We start from the raw sequence: 19,934 nt of genomic DNA on the forward strand, positions 1-19,934 counted from the left end.
ACAGCTGCTCATTTTTGTTGTTTCTTTTAATTATTCTGAATTTTAAAGAATGCTTCGTGCTTTTTTGCATTAATAAGGTTTCCTTCTTCTCTCTCTTTCCTCTCTCCATCATAGATCACATAAAGCGGAAGATTCGCCGGAGGCCATCTTGGGGGCGGGGCATCATCCGTAAGAAGAAGAACTACAAGAAAGGAACAGAAGAGGAGGAGGAGGAGCCTGAGGCAGAGGTGGAAGCAGCGGGGCCCAGCGACTCGTGTTTGACGCAGGATGAGGAATCATCTTGTGATACCATGGGGCCCCAGCCCAATGGCCATCATCCCCATGTCCCCTCTACTGAGGAGGAGAGCTCCAATGAGCCCCCTGTTGCAGCTCCCGCTGAACCCCCAGATGCCAGTGAAGCCCAAGAAGACGCAACACTTAAGGAAGAGGTGTCCACAGCCAAAGAGGCAGAGTCGGAGAACACGGAGAAACACAGTGAGCTGCACTGCCTTGATGACAGTTCTCAGCCCAGGGCAGACGGGGAGAGCCAGGACAAGCAGGCTGACTTCCAGCCTTTAAATGAAGCGTCTGAGTCTTCAGATGCTGAGGCCCAGCCTAAGCACACAGGGGGTCTCCTAGTGTCACAAGTTGACTGTGTGAATGGAAACGAGTCAATGGACAGCCTGGACTCACAGAGCCTCAAGAGGAGCAGTGAGGCTGAGAAAATGACTCCTCAGAGCACGGCGGAGGGCTCTAATAATAATCCAGATCAGGAAGAGCACAAAGACAAAAATGAGAGCAAACCAACTCAGGAGCTCCCTCCCCAGGATGGGAGGGCAGTAACAGAAAATGTTGATGAAGATCAAGATAAAGAAGGTATAAAGCTAGACTTGGAGTTTTTATGTGATCCAGCTTTAGTAGCACAATTTCTTGATTAGAACACAGTTTTTCTCCCTCTGTCTTAAGTGTGTTCTATATTTTAATGCCTGTTGCATTCCTTGAAAGTGCAAATAATACATCATACAACATTTTCACAACCCCGATTCCAAAGAGGTGTGGATGCTGTGTAAAACATAAATAAAATGGAATGTAATAAATTGTTATTACATTTTGACATATACTCAATTGAAAACAGTACAAAGACAATATATTTAAAGGTTGACCTCATCAGCTTCATTGATTTTTGTAAATACCTGCTTGTTCTGAATTTGATGCAACAACACGTTTCAAACAAGTTTGGTCAGGAGCAACAAACGACTGGGAAAGTTGTGAAATGCCTCAAAAACACCTGTTTGGATCATTCCACAGGTAAACAGGTTGATTGGTAACAGGTGATAGTATCATGGTTGGGTATGAAAGGAGCATCCTGGAAAGGCTCAGTCGTTCACAAACGAGGATGGAGCGAGGTTCACCACTTTGTGAACACATGATTGTATAAAGGATGTTACTAAATGGGCTCAGGAACAGTTAGTTTGCAAATTATTGCATTCTGTTGTTAATTACATTTTACATCTTTTTGGAATCAGGGTTGTACCTGATGTGAAACTAACCTAATTTGCTCAGTGCTGTACTCATAGTGTGTTTCTGTTACAGTGAGTTTGGGGTTGTCATCAGTCAGATAGATTTTTGTTTGTTTGTTTGAGTTTGAACTGCATCTGAAAGGAGCTTTTAAAGCGAGAAGAGAAAGGTGTACATTGTCAGGTGCTCATTTTGATCTCTTCATTTTCCTTACAAATCATTTGATCTTTACAGATAAGTGATTAAGCAAGTTAAGTCAGTCTGTTTTTTTACACATTCAGCCAGTGCTTTTTCCCACCACTTAATTGTGATCTTAAATTACTTTTTTGATTATCATCCAGCTCTTCTGATTTACACTTGGTTTAGCTTTTAAAATAGAGAGGGCATGAATAATGCAGCATAAGTCATACACAATATAAAAATGCTGTCTCCTGGCGTAGCAGGCAGTATATTTCAATGGAGAAGCTCCAGGGGCTTGAAATTATGTGTGCCTTTGTAGACACTCCACACCTTCTGATATGTATTCTGAAATGTTTTCTTTGTCTACAAAAGATTCACAATGTTGGCTGGCTCTCCGCTGTCTCTGACTCTGCCATATCTTTTTTCCCCCTTGCCCTGAGCCATTATGCCCTTTCTGTTGGTGAATTGTATTTTAATATAAGCCAAAAAAGTTTATGTTTTTAATTACAGTCATGCGGTTTTGGGTTGTGGTGAGTGGAGGCCAGCTGGAAGGCTGAGGTAATATGGAGGAATATGGAGAAGCCATCAGAGGATGGCACGATCAGACAACAGAACACAAACAAACTGTGGCTCCTCAAACAACAGACAACTCAGCTACTCCGCCCCCACACTCATTACAAGCTGAGCCAGGCCTTTTGTTTCCATCAAAGCATTTCTTGTGCATTGTTATAAATGGACAGGAACGAGTCCAGATGTGAAATATTGTGCCCTGAGTAACTGCTAGTAGCTTCAAATAGATTTTCTTCATATACTGTAGGATTACATTAATCTTGTCGCCATGGCGGTTGGAATATTTTTTTTTTCCTTGACAGCTATCCAGTTCGTGCTATTTGGTGGTTCATGATAAAAAACAAAAGAGATCTCAAACTTGGCTCAACCGTTCATATTAGGCTGTTTTTAATTGCTATCACACTGCATTCATTCATAGCCCTCATTGTTAATTCTTCTTCCATCAATAATCCATTTATTAGGGGGTTCCAAAGCCAGGAAATGCAAGAAGAGCCTGTCAGAGCAGCTGAAGGGATCTGCCGAGAGGACAGAAGAAGAGCCACAGCCAGTCCCTCCCCATCCTCCAGTAGTGGTTGACCACCAGCGACTTTTGGTAAATTTTTCACGAAATCATTTATTTTGCCTGTTAGTGGTGTATTGGTACACGAAATTCTCAGTCTGAAGGGTGCTGTGGCTTTGGGGTCATGGTCATGGGCCATGTTTTCAGGTCAGAGTAGAAAGTGAAGAGAGCACAGGTGTAGGTAATAAGTTTTATGGAAGCGTGTTTGAATCTGAAATTGCTATTGATTATTTATTCGGTGCCAAATCTTTATCTTATTGCTGGACTATTGGGCTGTGAAATAGGAGTTTATTTAAAGAGCAGTCCTTAAATCTGTAAATGATGACTCTTTTGAAATTTATATAGAAATGGTGTTTGCTTTCAACGTCATTGTTTGTTATCGTCTGTGCTACGACAACATTTGTTGACATGATCAGCATTTTAAATGGAAAATGCAGCCAAGGTTGAAGACAGTGGCAGCAAGGGGGGCACATTCCGTGTTGCTCGAACAGGTTAAGAAGAACCTTCATCGTCTCTGTAGCGCTAAAAGATTATCTAACCCCTTACAACCCTCCAAGATTTAGCTTTTTAAAACCCCACTGCGTGCCCTATCACCATCTTGCTTGATTCTACACAGTCATCATTCTAATTCAGACCGTGAAGGATGTAACAGCTGGGCTCATTTGGCATCGTGCACTGACTGTGGATTGGAGTTTTAACAGGTACTGTGATCTGTACCAAAGTAATGATGTGGTAACAGGAAGACAAGCTTTCTGAAGGGAGAAGCGTGGTCACACAAAATGTCCATCTTGATGTATTCAGTTAGTTCAGCAGTTGTATGTCAGTGTCGTATCAGTGTGATATGTTAGAGCTCTTGAAGATGTTTCAAAAATAATTATCCAAATAACATAATTAAGCAAAATGAATCACGTCACTACAGACAATCTTGGAAACAGACAACACAGAAGTTGCAGTGTAGCCTAATGTTAATACATCTTCACTTTTGATTTCTTATACAGACGACCATGTAGGTACTTCTTAGTAAATACTAACAGCCCCACATACCACCAGTAAATAAGAAGATGTTGAAATATAGACTTATTGGTTGCAACGGATCCAGCTGTTGCAGACTTTCACATTTTGCTACTCACTAATTGGTCTGTGAGTATGGAAAAGAGGAGCCATAATCTAAAAATATCACGAATATGCTTTTGTTTAGTCTTATTTGAGTTCATACGGGTGCTCGTTTAAATGTTGCTGCCAGTGTGGGTGAAGGGTTTTTCGAGTGTTTTCTCCTCCTCTGTGTACAAGAAACAGCTGTTGTTTACTTATTTAATTTAAATTGGTCACTTATTGCTTCCTATGGATTGTTGAATCACTTTTTGTGTACAGATATTAATATGCAAAAGCTGGTGTATGTCCCTCGGCCAAAATGGCATTAAAAATGGCACTGACCATCATATTCGGCTTAGCCCTGCTCCCTTTGAAGGCTAACCATTCACGTTATCTCTAGTGAGCCAGCAGAGGTAGCTAGGCCTGTCCTCCCATTTCTTTGCTGTCACATACGCTGTATGGTGCTCATCTCAGAAGCCTTCAGCCTTTGGCATTAATCCTTCCCTTTGTCCTCCATGCTTTCTATAGCTTCCAGACATAGAAAAGGGTTAAACAGAATTTGTATCAGGATAATTAAATGTCTACCATTATTTGAATGGGACCTAGAAGGCAGCACGTATGTACTGAGAGTTTTTTGTGGAATGGGACTTAAGGTATGGAGGATGGGGAAACTCAATCATGGGTGACCAGCCTTAAGCCTTCCTCCAGTGTGGAGCTGACGCTGTCACGCTGCCCTTCTCAGATGGATAACTCTAACTTCTGAGGCTTATCCCTCCTTTCCATTTACCCTACGGTCATGCCACTGTCTCTCTCCCCTTTTCATCTATCAAATATCAATTTTGTATCCCTGCTCTCTGAGCACGGAGGGAGCCAATTACAGTGACAGACCATGTTCACATCTCTCAATCAACAGGTGTTGTTCCTGCGACATTTGAAGGAAACAAGGGTATGACTCAAACATGAGCTTCTCTCTGCCTCACTAGATCCACCAACTTGTGCTGGGATGTGTTCAAGGAACGGAGAGCATGCGAAGCAGCTCCGCCGTACTTTGCACAGTCACGCTAGGGTCCCACCTAATACCCCAAGTGTAAATTGGAGCCTCGGCTCACTGGGCTCCTCTGACAGCACTTCCCACTGATCGGGTAGGGGGTGCTTGGTTTTAGGACACTCTGTGTAGTGTAATTGATGTAAAAGAAGTGTTCTGACATGCATTTTCTTCTTTCCTCTCTGCTCCGAAGTGACATCCAGCTATCAAGCCATTATCTAGTGGCTTTTACCCATGGTCCCCTGGGCACGATGGGGATGGTGGGGGCACGTATCTTGTCTTGCCGAACCAGACTCCATCTTTCAAACTGATTGACAGGCTTTTTATTTGGCTTGATCTTAGTGCTTCAACTGGCTGCCCCTATGAACAGCCACACACAGAACTAATCTGGAGGTTTATTTGTTAGTGGGGGGAAGAAGGAGATATCTTAAAGAAACAGATCGTGAAAAGAGGGGACTGTGAATAATTGCTTTTTCATCCCCGGCTTACGGAACAAATTGAATATCCGGTGCGCAGGATGAGAGTCACCATTTAAGCAGATATTTGCTGGCAGGGCTGGGACTGGCATGCTGCCTGATGTGTATTAGGGCCTGCAGTGAGTGGTGTACTGTTCCTTCACTCTTCCTTCAGTTGCATTCATTGATTGTCGAGGGCTCATTATTTCTGACTTTTAACATGATGGAAGAGGCTCTGAAATCTCTCTGGAGTTAAATACCATCAGAGTGTTATGAGTTTGTTCACAGACCCTACACTCAAAGCCTGTAGGACAGAGACGGTATTATTTCAGTATTCGCATCCTGCCTTTCAGAGCCATGGCACAGTTATTTGCTCTGATTCACTTTGTAAAATCAAGTTCTGTTATCACCAGTTTCGCTGAAATGATGCTTGATGCTGTCTGGATCAAAACGAATTCCTCAGCATGAATAAATGGGTCCTGAGGCCCGTTTCTCTTACTACTCCAAAATGTCTCTCATAGTCAGCTGTTTTCTTTCATCAGTAATCAGACACTTGTCCACAGATGGACTGGAAGAAGTGGCGCTGACGATTGCAGATGAGAATTCAGTAACAAGAAATCCAATCTGGCCCAGCAATTTTTCCTCCATCTTACCAAGAACACACAGACTCGTCTGCTCTGCTGTTTTCTTTAGCAGCTGCCTAGAAAGAAGTAGTGTTTCTAGTTGCTGGCACAGTATGGAGTCTTTTGGCTTGATGCTTAGCTATTACAGCATGTCAGGATTTCCTGTTTTACAGAAGCCTGTCAACAGAAGAGGCCTCTCTTAGTTATTTCATCTTCCTTCATTTTTAGCACTAATAACAGCAGGGGGGGGCCCTCTGGTGAAGTAGCCATCATACATGTCTTTTCAGAACACAACAGCTTAATAGTAGTGCTGGACCAGCATTTGATTGTCAATAAAAATAGATGGTGTTTGGAGTGCTTCTTTTATTTTCATTCATTCCCACTGATGGCCCTGACAGTGCCACTATTTGCATGTAATTGCACTCGCATAGCTGTGCCTCTTGGCCACGCATGTGAGTGCCAGTTATGTCAATAGCTCACACAACATCAACATACCAGGCTCTTATATTTTCTTCATATTCTGTAGCAGTTTACCCCGTTGCCAGGCCCTTTGGGGTGATTTATTATGCCCTTTTGCTGAGCTCACACCTCATGTATCCTCACTCAACCCTTGGTTATATAAACTAGGGGTTTGTACTCATAATTAGACATACACTACATGCAAATATGTTTTTAAAAGCTTGGCTTTGCTTTCCAACCCTGGCATATATAATAGTAGTCAGCAGTATGGGTCTACCACTGGAAGCAAAAACACTGTACAGCTGTTGGGTTGATGGAAACATGCTGTAGCAGCTGGAGGGGATGGAGTATAATACTATTAGGATGCTGTTATGTTTTTTAGTCAATAGCCAAGGTGGGAATCCACATCAGGGTGAAATACTAGAAATATCAGCTAACTAGCATTGCTCTCTGGCCGGTTAGTGTCTTACAGTTGCTTTCAAATACCTATTAAAGTACAAACTGTCTGTACTGAATATAAAAGGAGGCTCATGTCAACAGATTCTTTACATCACCTGACTGCACGACATGACTTAATGACACAAATGGACTGAAGAGCTTAAAACAGCAGTGCTTGTTTACATTCCCCTAGTTTTTTTTCCCCAGGGTGTGCATGTTTGTACATTCTGAAAACATATCCTCATAATGCGTGACGGCAGTCTGAAATGTTTCGTGCTTGGTCAGCATGTTTCACTGTTTAACACCCTTCTGAATACACACACCAACACACACACATTGGGTGCATTACACATGTAAAGGACATTGCATCGATTAACCTTTATTTCCCTCGAGGTTTACCTTAAGTTTAGCCATAGATGGTCGATAGCTAGTCCTTTCCGTCACCTTGACCAAATCTTAACTTTTTCTGTATACATTTGCTTCTGTGGTTTTGCCTTTGGTGCATTTATTTTGAAACATCTCTGCATCAGGGGAATGTGGAGGTGTGTTTGTGGTTATTTGTGTGAAGTCGGTGCAGTTTCTCCTCCTTTATTACCTGGAGATATTGGATCTCTGTGGTCTTAAATCTATAAAATATTAAAATTCTTTCTCCTAGCATATTTACCAAACATCTTTTTTTCTCATATGTATGTTTATAATCTTTATTCTGTAAAACTTTTTCTCCCCAAAGAAAAAACAAAAGAAAGGTTGCTTTGTCATTTATACCTCTCATTATTTATTATTCTTAACTTGGCTTTGGGTGGCAAACAATGGGGAATAGTGAAAAAACAGTGACAATAATAGCTCTCCAATTGGCCAGTGGGTATGTTTACATGCATGTTAATATTCCATATTCCGAATATGACAATTTTCCCAAATTTTGTATGGTGTACATGTAAACAGCATATTCCGTTTGGATATCCTATTCCAAATACGGCCTTATTCCAACTGTTGCATTTTCCGATTAAGACATGTGAAATATGCCGGTATTATTTATGTTTTAGGAGCATTCTTTGGACATGTAAATGCGGCTCAACTTTTTTTTACTGCAGCTTGCAACAGGCTCTGTGCATTGTAAACAAACCAACCAGCCACCAGTTTGCGAGGCTGGTCTGCATGCACAAAAGAAAAGCCCACATTTGTTGTTGGAAGAGGAAACGCACCTACTTTTAAACATGAAAGACTTAGATATCAACAGACTTATCCGCGCAAATATCGCAACGTCGACCTTTTCAAGAGGGTGGTTGAACGAATGAAAGAGGGAGGCACTGTTTGATCACAGGAGCGTCCATGGTTGCATGTAAACAGGAGTATTAGGGGATTACTCATTTTCATTAGCCATGTAAACAGCTTAGAAGGAATATCGTCTTTTTCAGTAGAAGGGCAAAAACAAATATTTTTTTTGCATGTGAACATAGGCAGTGTGACACAATCCAACAGTGATGTGTTTTGTTCTCCAATATTTGGAACTGATTTGGCTAAAGCTATAACTACAAAAATCACATTGGTGACACAATTACATAACGCCATGATCTCAGAGCAGGATTTAATGTCAAACAATCACATTGGTAACCTGACAACATCGGATGAGGTTGTTTGGTCAGTACATAGCATGTTAAATGTTCTGCAATAATGTTAATGTCAAAAGAGAAAATCGCTGCTTCATGGGAACCTGTAATGGGAATTGCATGCGGAAATGTGGCAGTGATATTTTTTGCATATTTGCATCTATTGTCATGCACATTGACAGAAATGGCCAGAAAGTCTTGTTGGAGCCTCTAAAACCCAGTCAGATATTGTTTGTGAGTTGGCAGGCCCTGTTTTATTCATCCTCAGGTCAGCGCTTCAGTAGTTGGTTGAAGTTAATGTCACTCTTTGTTAGACAAACACATAAAGTAAACAAGCTGGACACTTGTCCCTTGGTGTTTTGGTTGTGTTTTGATAGTGATGAAGATATGTGCAGGGTGGGACATTTCAAGCTGAAAGATCAACTTTCGACTATATTGGGTATTGATCTATTGTTTTTTCCACAGTCAAGTCGAAGCTAATTTTAAGAAGTATGTAGGAAAGCCACTTATTAAACCATTTCTACCTAAACCTATTCTAGGTAACAGCCTTGTCCTTGTTTAATTCATACCCCGTCCAGGGAACTGGCCCTGAATCTCTAAACTCTGTATTGATTTTAACACAACTCCTGTATTGATCTTTGTCCTACAGTGAACATCATCACAGTTTTTTATATTAATGATTTATGCTTACTGATAAGTTTAATTGTTTTCTTAATGTGAATGCCTGAGTCACTAATTAAACCTGGTGACATCTAGACTTAGCTTGACATAGATATTGAAATGGCTGGGAATTTGCAGCTGATGTGAGATGTAAAGGCAGCCACTGCACATGTAATGTGAGTTAGTAACCCCAGCAGGGCGTTTCCATGCCGAAAGGGATGACCATTTCATTTTAATGTGCTGAAACCACGGTAATATGATTTGTCATGATTGCCCCTGACCCTTATAACACTATCTATATTGCATTACCTGTGTGACCGAGTACCCTGTAAGCCATATTTGTGCCACTGCCACTGGATTTTCTCCCCGCAAATCATCACTTCCACCCTCACTTAAAGACATCAATGGTTTTCATGGTAACAAGCAAACCAGAATCATTTATAATTCATTCACTTGTTAGTGTTTAAGACTAAAAAATGTTGCTAAGTTAAAACAGGAAGAAAGGGGTGAATTGTTCTCTTAGAAGCAGACATTGAAGGCTTAATGGTGTCCCTAGTGATGGTGACTGTTGGGCTTCAAATGCTTGTTTTTTTTTCCCCCTCACTGCCTGGTAACCCTTTTCTCTCACTCAGCACTGAGGATGGCTCTTCACACACACACACACACACACGCACGCACGCACACACGCACACACACACACAGCTTGTGAAGCATCCTGCAGTGATCAAAGAGGAGGATCCTCCATTATATCACAGTGACCTCCGGTTGGCATATATAATTGTTTACGGGTTGGATGTTTGAAAAGGTTTTGTATAGAGAATGATGATAAATTCAATGCATCACAGCAACATTTTGTACATTTCATTAGCGCAGAACAGAACATACTCAGAGGATTTACAGTCATCAAATGATATTAGCGTCAACATTTTGTGCTTTCATAATAGCATAATAGTTGTTTTTTTTGGAAGATCATGGCACTGTGGGGTGAGTTCACCATGACATTTTACTAATTATGTTTAAAGAGCAACTTAACCCCAATAGAAAATGATTGACAGTGGTTGAGAATCCCACATTGCTGCAGTGATGTACATGTTTACCTGGGGTGTGTGCAACTAGCACAACTTGCAAATTTCACAGGTAACATTTAGACATTTTTTAATAGAGGTGCACACAACTTTTTTTAGTCAGGTGAGTACCAGGAGATGGTGTTTGACACTTAGCTCATACAGAGTGAGTATCCCCTCTCACATGCTGCACTGCTCAAAGGCATTGTAAGAGACAATTTAACCACCTTGTTGACGTTTACTATTTGGACCAAGTTATACACGGAGGATGCTGCCAAGCATTTTCCTGCTTGCTTTAAGCACATTCGTTCTCCCAGTGGAGTCTCTGTCAAGTTGCAAGGTGGATTTTGTGATGTCCTCAATTCATCAAAGAGTAGCCCCCAAAGTTCAGCGGACTGTAACTTTCCTCTTAACTCCCCACTGATAGTTTGTGCGAGGCTCTGCAGGATCCATGCTCCTCCTTTGCGTCAGTACGCACCTCCGACATTTACTCCTGGCCGCTTCAATAAAGCGAAATCCTCAGCATAGGAAGACATGGGACATGCATGTTTAGCCTTATGAAAGTCTTGTAGAAAAACATGTTACACCATTTAGCAAAGTGGGTGGCAACTTTTCTGCTTGAAGAGCTTGTTTGTTAGCAATATCTTGTTTGTTAGCAATATCTTGTTTGTTAGCAATATCTTGTTTGTTTGCAATATCTTGTTTGTTTGCAATAGCTTGTGGCCCATTCGTGTGGTTCTTAACTCTTGTCGTGTTTTAACAAATCATGATGATAATGAATGAAATTCTTTGAGCCTGTATTAAATGCACCTGTATTGTATCTGTACATATCTTGCACCACAATTCAGTGCTCCCATTGTTAGCTTCAAGCCACAACACATCTTGGAGCCACTTTTCATTGTAAAGTCTTTTCCTCTCCTTGGGTTTGACATTTCTTTGTAGGCCTCTTGTTTGTTTGTTTTTTTTTGGACATCTCTGACAGTGGGTTACTTCATTTGTGTAAATATGTTGACAAGAAACACGTGTAGATGAAAAATGCATATTGATGACCAAAGATAGTTGCTGCCCTCTTCTTTTGCGTCTAATTGCAGCTGGCATCCATTAGTGTTACATTATTGCACATCTGCTTGATTGTAAAAGCTTCACAGTTCAAACAGTCCACCGAAAGGGATCCCATTCTTTAAATCAGATTCAATTTAGCTTCTGCCAGTTGGGACAACTGGACGTTACACGTTTCTGCTTTTTGTTGCACATGTGTACCTGCATACCAGTCATGTGCACCCCTGATTATCAGTACTGTTTGTGCCCTGTAATTCACGGAATCCATGTAGAACAGTGTAGCTGTTTCGAATTACGGCACACAGACCCAAATTGGAGGATCCAGTGAAAGAAGAGTAGCATTAATGGTCTGAAAAATGTAGCTGGCAGGACCCAATAGTGATCTTAATCTGGCCTGGAGGAGGGTATGAGTAATATGACAAATACTGTCATGCCTGTACATTGGGTTGTCATCTGGTGGGGGGTTAAATACCAGAGCTGCAACACCGTGTGGTGAAGTATGTTGGTGCCCAGGCTGTAGCCTGAATCCAGTCACATGAATCACTCCTGATTTGTACCACTTATATTTTCTCCCTATTTTTGAGAATTTCAGCATGTGTTGGTTTGCATTAGCGCAGCATTTGATTTTGGTAAATGCAATTTAAATAGTGTGATTGTCTGGTCAGAATTCTGCACAAATTATCAGACGTGAACATAAACCCAGCATTAATCATTGCATTACGTTAAATCCTGGAAGTCAACACATCCAAAAAGAACTCTGTGATCAAATCCCCTTTCAATGGCAGAATTGTGGCACTCGTGTAACTCCACCATTACCATACCATTATTCTACTTTGTTCTCTAAAGCCACACTCATCTCAAAGCCCTCTTAGTTTCATCTGGAGTCTTAAGAAGCGTGGGGATGGATAGAGATGTGAGTAAAGAAAGGGATGTGAGTAAAGATGGGGAGAGGAAGATGGAACACAGAGTTTAGAGGGGGTGAGGTTAAATGGTCCATGTCAGTAGCAGTGTTTAACGCATGGGATTACTGCCCTTTTGTGTGCAGTGAGCTCACTCAATCACTGAGCCCGTGTAAGACACACTCACACCATTTACCCCACACTGCCACAGACATCCTGATCAAGCAGACAGAGGCCCGGGAAGTACACTGCCGCAATCAGCTGCCTAGCAGTAAGAGGAGAATAAATTTAGTGGATGAAGAGAGAGGAAACAAGGAGGGAAGCAAACTAGGAAAGGTGCTATGTCTGGACATGACATGAGCCTCTGTGAAACATTGAAATAAGCGGGAGGTGCAATGGTGCACTATAAAGCAGGGAAGGTGCACTATAAAGTAGTGAAATGCACTTAAAGCAAGTGATGGGAAACATAATGAAAAACAGGAGAAAGGAAGTGGTATCTGGATGAAAGGAAGGTAGGAGCAGTGTCTTACAGAGACATTTCACATTATTACACATATGTGAGATGGGTTGTAATGATGCTAATTAAAGCTTTTATGCATGTGTTGTTAAAATTGACATCTCACTGTGATGTGCTCTGTTTGGTCTTCTTTTCTGAGTTCTTACGGCTGGGTTGAAACCTTAGAACTCCCTTGATGTTAGACCAGAATTACTGTATTAAAAAGCACAAAAGGAATCCAATAAAATATGCTCAATATGGAGCAGCTGACAGCACTACTTGAAGGCAGCTGTGCTGATCATTATCACTTTACATGAATTCTGAATATTAGAGAAATTCTTAGTGTGCTTAGCTTCTGTATGCACACTTTATTCGTCAAGGGATCTATAGTTATTAGATTGGCCAGGTCGAGGTTTTTATGTCAAAGGCATTTTACCGGTGAATCCTCCTACACTGCCAGATTAAGTTATGGAAGTGTGAATATTTGAAAGGTATTATCTCCTCAAAGTCATGTTTCCAGGCTATTGAGTTCAGTATGATAAGCACCTACTGGAAGTCAAGCTGGGGAAAGTATGGAAAATGAAACTTTTTTCTCCAGTGACAGATACCAAAGCTTTGAGATTTGTTTTCTTCTCTCCTCTCATTATTATATTTATATGTGTGTAAATTTAAGTTAATCTGCAACTGCAAATGCAAAGCCTTGCAACATTTATGTAGATAATAGCGTCATAAATGTTGAAAAAGCAGTGCAGAAAAACATGTTTATTGCGTTAGGAGTGAAATAGCTTCCAAGTGTTTAACCTGTAATTTCTGTCTCGCACTGCTGTTGTACTCAGTGTGGGGCAGAATCATTTTTACATGGTTGTAATGGGTTTCTTCGATGCACCTAAAAGAAAAAAGATCTTAAGCAAGAAAGCACTCTTAGGAATGCAGACCTCTGACAAGACCTAACAATCTCCCCTGCCCCCCATTACTTTTACTGTCAACATAGTCGTGGTTAGATGAAAGAAAAGTTATAAAACAGTAGCTGAAGTCTGGCCTTACGATTGTCCTGTGAGACTTCCCATAGTCGGTGCTGCTTAATGACATTTTGGCAACCAAGTATAAAGCTAATACTCTGGACACCTAAACACGACATTGTTAATCCAAGCGATGTCGTATCCATAATGTTTTGCTGGTTTATAATATTTCAGTTGGGAGCTTTGGGGAAATAGCTGAAATGCTAACAGTCACGGTGGATCCCAAGGGCAGCTGTTGTTTGAAATTCACTTTTCCGTAACTCCATTAGAGGTGTTTGTGCTGAAAAGTAAAAACGTCCTCACAAAGTGGAGTGCTGCTCTCAAGGTTAGACCACTGGTCAGGAGTTAACTCCGTTTTGGGATTAAGCTTCTACTGAAGTTTTTGTTGACGTGAAGCCTCCCGCCTGCTTCTTTAATCAAGACAACTGTTCTGTCATTTTAACAGAAATCACAGTCCGATGGAGTCCAGCGATTAATACAATGCCAACCTTTTTACCTCTGTCATTTTTCTTTTGCTCACTGTAATTATCTCTCAGACGTTGGCTGATGAGAAGCTTTGACAAACATCCACGTTTTATTAATCTTGACATTGCCTTGGTTTTATGTGTTTAACACGTGGTCACTGTTTCTCTCTCTCTCTCACACACACACACACACACACACACACACACACACACGCAGCATTTCATTTCTGCTGAGGTTTCTCTGTTTGCCTTGTGTCAATGATGGTGACTTTAATTATTGTGCCTTTGCTGTCTCAGTCCATGCATTCTGATGAGGCCCTGTCTTTAAATACACACACATGTACACGCAGACTTTGGCTTGGTTAAAATGTGAGGAACAGGTCAATTAAAAGGGCCTTTGACTGTCCAGAATGTTTTAATTAAAGTAGCAGTGAAATGTAAACTTGGTTCTAATTATGATTAGCCTTAATTAGCTGTCACTCTGATCTTAATTGCTTTTGAATACAGCTGACCTCCAAATGCTTTAGCTCCATGCACCAACATCAGACCAGTAATTCGGCACTGTATGCCTGTCTGCTTCATTATTGTTTCTCCATACACATTTATGGATATTGATGATAATGTCCTGAAGAAGTTTTTAAAAAGTCTTTAATACTTAATATGTAATGTAATGTAATGGCTGTTGATTTGTAATTCCCCTCAGGCTCTACTGGATATGGTGGTGAAGAAGAGTGAAGGCTACAGCGTAGAGCAGCTGGAGAGACTGTACTCCCTTCTCAGCCAGTGTATCTACCAGCACCGCAGAGAGTACGAAAAGACCCAGCTACTGGAGGTTAGAAACACACATTGTAGCCTCCGGTGTCCGTCACCGCGGTCCGGTGGTCAGAAAACGAGTTAGAGTTTTTTATAAATTATATAACACCATAACCTCGCACACATAATGCAATCCGTCAGACCGTGATCTGCTGTGAGACTGGATCTGACCGTCCATCGGTTGACTGACGATGAATCTGTAACCGTTTTGCTAATGTTTTTAAGTCTCTGGTTTAAGCTGCAGCTGCTCAAAGGTGGATATTTTTTCCTTTTCGTAGTCTATGATAAAAAGAATGCATTATCTTTAGATTTTATATCAACTCTGGAAAATTATGATGGACATTTTCAGATTATTATATAGACTAAACAATTCATGAGTTAAGAAGTTAATTAACTCATTGATTGATTGATAATGAAAAGATTTATTTGGAGGTGAATGTGAGACATAAGATAAAATAGAAGTTTATTCATCTTGAGGGAAATTGTGGTGCAGCGGTTGCATTGCAAAGTGCAAATATATAAAATATCATAAAGGTGCAAAGTCCTAAATATACACAGCGGCAAAAATATAAGCAGGTTACTGATTTAGAGCATAAAAATATAAACAGGTTAACGGTATGGATCGCTCTGGAATGATCATGTCCATGATATCACAGGTAATATCCCGTTATTGAACATTAAGTCCCATTATAATGGGATGATATAACGTTGTCAAGTCATCACATGGATTGGTTGCCCCAGCACCTTGTGGCACTAACCAACAATGAGGTTTCAGTCTCTAAGAGAATGTGCGAACAAGGCAAATTCAGTCATAAGTCAATGTGAGATGCCCTTTTGCAGCTGTCTAACAAGGGGCATCTTTTGTGTGCAGTATGAAACAGGTGATATTACGTGTTCTGCAAGGCTCCATTGGTGGAAAAAATGGCCTGGAGGAAGATACTTGAGGATAAATAGGTGTTTTCTAGTTTCATCTTTTATTTTGTGCTGCAGGTTCGACATCATGCATGCAGAAAAACAGTCCAAGTAACTCACATGTAGCCACTTCAGCAGCGAGGTTCTAAACAACTGGTAGCATTTATTGAAGTAGGCATGGTGGAAAAATGGGTTGGGGGCAAACAATATCTGAGAAGTGTTTCATGGTGGATAGATGCCGACTATGGAAGAGGAGCTGAGCAGTAATGTAATCAATGTCAGGGTTGAAGTGAAGGATCACATTTTCAAATGCTTTTCTCTATTCAACAAGCATCATCTCGGCAGTGTCGTTATTATTATTTGTATTTAATATTTCTAACTAATACAATTAAGCCTGTATGACACACACAGTTCATGTGTGTGCCCTACTCTTCATTTATGTCGATTAAATTGATTTTGTAGAATAAACAGAAGTTTCTTATAACTGTCACATTAAAGTCATAACATGTTTATTGCAGCACCATAAGTGTGTGTCTTTAGGAAATACAACAAACAATGCTGTGAGTAAGGGTGAACAGAAGCACCTTTAATACAGGATTTTTTCCTCTCTCTTCTATTTTCATTTTTAATCTCTCTTGACAGTGTTCCATACAGAAAAAGCTGCTGTATATTTTCCCAGAATCCCATCTGGTCATCTTCTGCTGCTGTAGGATGTCTGTGCAGACAGCGGGCCAGGAATGGCAGCATCCTGGTGCTGGTAGCCAGAACCGGCTGTCAGGATGTCAGAGAGAGGAAACGTCAGAGAGAGGGAGAGAGCAGTCAGCCAGGTGGTGCTGCCTGTCGACAGGCCGGTTGGGGGTGTGGGGTGGCGGAGGGTGGGGGCAGGGGGGGGTCCATTTCAAACTGCTCGGCTAAATTGGTGTTTCCAGAGTAGAAATGTCAGCCCGTTTGGCACGTGTTTTGTTTGCCCCGTGTTTCAGACACACACTTCGCCTCCTCAGCAGGTCATCTCCTTGTTCCTCCCGAGAGAACGCAACAACATGTGCACATGTACCGTGTGCACGGTTGATGCTCAGTGTGGCAGGCTGAAGCCATTTCCACTCATTGTTGCAGCACATCGTGTTTGTGTGTACGTTGTAGAGACGAGTGAAATGGAGCGTGTCCATACATTTGTCTCCTTTACTCTCCCCGTCCTCCTCTGGGGTACGGCTTGTCTCGGCCCTCCAGAAGAGCTGACCTTTTAGCAGATGGAGTGGACTGCACCCTCCTTCCAGTTAAAGCCAGGGGGACCATCTCTGCTCTGTACACAATAACATGCCAACTATGTTCCTATCTACAAATTGGCGTTCATTTCGCCCTAGGCCTAATGTTTCATTTTGCCCTTGTCTCAGACAGCAATTTAAGACTTTGTAAGAGCCTTTGACCTTTAATCTTAATCGGTGCGGTGCCACAGCTACACATGCTCCTGCTGGAGTTAGCTGATCATCAGAGGGGTTGGTTATTTCTCTGCTTATTTGCATGTTTGCTCGTGGCCTGCAGGTCATTAAACGTACCCGCTTTGGCTTATGTGTTCATAGAAAGCAACATCGGGGCAGTGTTGATTGCAGGATTGTTCCTCCAACACATTGGATGTCCAGGTCCATTTAGGCATTTGATTGTTTTGTCCTTATCCAGGCAGATAGATGCTAAAATGTAGATGACTTTATACCAATGCTGGAACAGTCACATGGAGACAAAACCATCAGAAAACAGGCAGCGCAATCAGTTTCCCCACTGACAGCAGCCTTTGTAGAACAGAATGCAGCGCAGCCCCAGCTTTCATCATTGTGAATCTGCTGTGAGTAGCTGGTGAAACAACACCTTCATCCAGGAACAGCACACAGAATCGTTCCCTCTCTCTCTCTGTCGACTCTCACTTTTTATTTTGTGGGGAAAAAACAACGTTGTTGTTGTTGCTCTCCTAACCTACATGTATACACTGCAGAGAGCCGTGTTCTCCCAGGGGTTGTAGAAAATACGATGTGGGAAATAGTGGAAATAAGACAGGTTCAAATAAGGCGGGTACACCAGAGTGATTTATAACACCTTTGTCACAAATGGATTGAACATCACAAATTGATGACATCTTAACAGTGTTGAGCGCACGATGCTGGATTTCTCTTTTAATGAATAGTGTTGATGGGCCCTATGGGAAATTAAGCTCCTAATTCTGCCATGTTGTAGCTATTGAGCGATACAGGAACTGAACCTTCTTGCTATGCTGGTCGGCTTCCACCGAGAGATGGACTGAGAGGCCAAACTGGATGTTAGTGAGACAGAAGGTAGGTGCTGTGGAGACTTGTTATAGCGCCTGCTGGGTTTTAAGGACGACATGGTGATAGGCCATCAGGCAGATAGGCTGGTGATCACAGAGGTGCAAAGCGTCAAGGCGGCGTAGAGTTTATTTGTGTGTGGGTGTACAGTGGGACACACAAACACAGGTGCTAAAAGCTCTGATGTGTCAGTGTGGGCTGCGCCTGATGATCTGAAGCTTTCAGAGAGTATCCTAAATTAGTGACTTTTTCTTCAGCTGCATGTTAACTTTACTTTTCAGAATTTCTTTGGATTTTACAGATTGTGAGATCTGGTTTGATAGTTGCGGGTATGATAAGGTGCTTAATTGATGTTATAAATGGAACTGGAAGGTGGATTAAAACCACGTGCAGAGTAGCATCAGTCCTGTGACCTTTCTGGAATGAAAGATGTAGCACTGTATGTCCGATGTAGTTTATTATATCTCGATTTTCAAACGGACAGCTAGCCGCAACGCTGTCTTTGTTTCACTTGACATTTCAGCAGCAGTTGAACAGTTTCTTTGTGTTCATGAAAGGATTACAAACAGCTTTGACCATCAGATGTTAGCTTGTGAATTCAAAGCCATTTCACAGCGAACAAAAGTGCGCATGAACATGGCATTCAGGTTGACTTTGCAGTCGGTTCAAACATTCAAGAACATTTCGAAGGTGGTTTCTCAAAGATATAATGAACACAGAAGCAAAATGATTCTTTCAACAGCTGATGAAATCATTTTAGCATTTTAAACATGACTATCTTAAAGGCTGCAAGTATTGGTTATTTTCTCTATTAACCTTTGGTTTCTAAAATAGAAAACGTGACACATTCAATACAGGTCCAGCTAATAGTCCAGAACCTAAAGATATCCAATATATTTCCACTGTAAACAGGAAGAAAGCCAGCAGATATTCACATTGGAGCAGCTGGAACCAGTGAATTTCTCATGCTTCTGATTAAAAAATGAATGAAATCAATGATCAAGATCAAATAATCAATTAATTGACTCATGATTTCGGCTGTAATGGTCTTTGTATCTGGGCCCCGCTTCAAGAAGGTGCCCTTTTGTTTTGAGACAAAATTTAGAAGGCATCACCAGTAGTTTCCAGGGCTTTCCTTTAAAGACAGTACAGCACTTGTTAGTATTTGTGTACATCTTAGTTGAAAAGCAGTTTGTAGTATCTGTTAATAGTTGATGATAACACACAGCTGTTTGTGTACTCATGATTTAGCCCTCTTGGTGTGAGATGCACATTTCAGTGGGGGATGACTGGAACCCTGGAAAAGTTAACCTCTCTTCAGAAATGTGAAGTTGCTTTTTACTGTAAAGCTCCAAGTTTTTAACTTTTGTTGTAGATGTTGAAATTGGTATCTTGTAGCGGCGTCTGTCGCACTGACTCAGCCATTCAGATGAGAGAACACACACAGTGTAACATCTTCAAGGCATTAATCATGGTCTATTGCAGGCTAACATCCATCTCTCTTCCTCCGGCTCTGTTCAAATTTAGTCAGTGTCAAACTCTGCTGTTTTCATGCTGAGAAAAATCGCCTGTCTCATTCCAGCACAGCTTTGCTTCATTTTACATCATTTATCATGGTGAAAGCTGTTGTTTGCTGTGGGAAATTTCCAAGTAATATTGAAACCGTGGCACAGATGCTTTATACACACATGCGAGTTTGCCGTGTTGGTTG

At 41.4% G+C, this 19,934-nt stretch overlaps 1 protein-coding gene across 2 annotated transcripts in view; it reads left to right on the forward strand.

Moving 5' to 3' along the window:
• Window positions 1-19,934, forward strand: part of atad2b (ATPase family AAA domain containing 2B) — a 70,298-nt gene that overhangs the window by 46,795 nt on the left and 3,569 nt on the right. For both annotated transcript variants that reach the window (XR_006007670.1, XM_041958786.1), the window contains exons 25-27: window positions 115-855; window positions 2,709-2,839; window positions 14,890-15,018. Coding sequence is in view for 1 of the 2 variants with exons in the window: in XM_041958786.1 (XP_041814720.1) it covers window positions 115-855; window positions 2,709-2,839; window positions 14,890-15,018 (1,001 nt within the window). In the remaining variant the exon portion in view is untranslated. The remainder of the gene's footprint in view (window positions 1-114; window positions 856-2,708; window positions 2,840-14,889; window positions 15,019-19,934) is intronic.

The sequence above is a fragment of the Chelmon rostratus genome, chromosome 18 (genome assembly GCF_017976325.1).
Source record: "Chelmon rostratus isolate fCheRos1 chromosome 18, fCheRos1.pri, whole genome shotgun sequence".
Taxonomy (NCBI): Eukaryota; Metazoa; Chordata; class Actinopteri; order Chaetodontiformes; family Chaetodontidae; genus Chelmon; species Chelmon rostratus.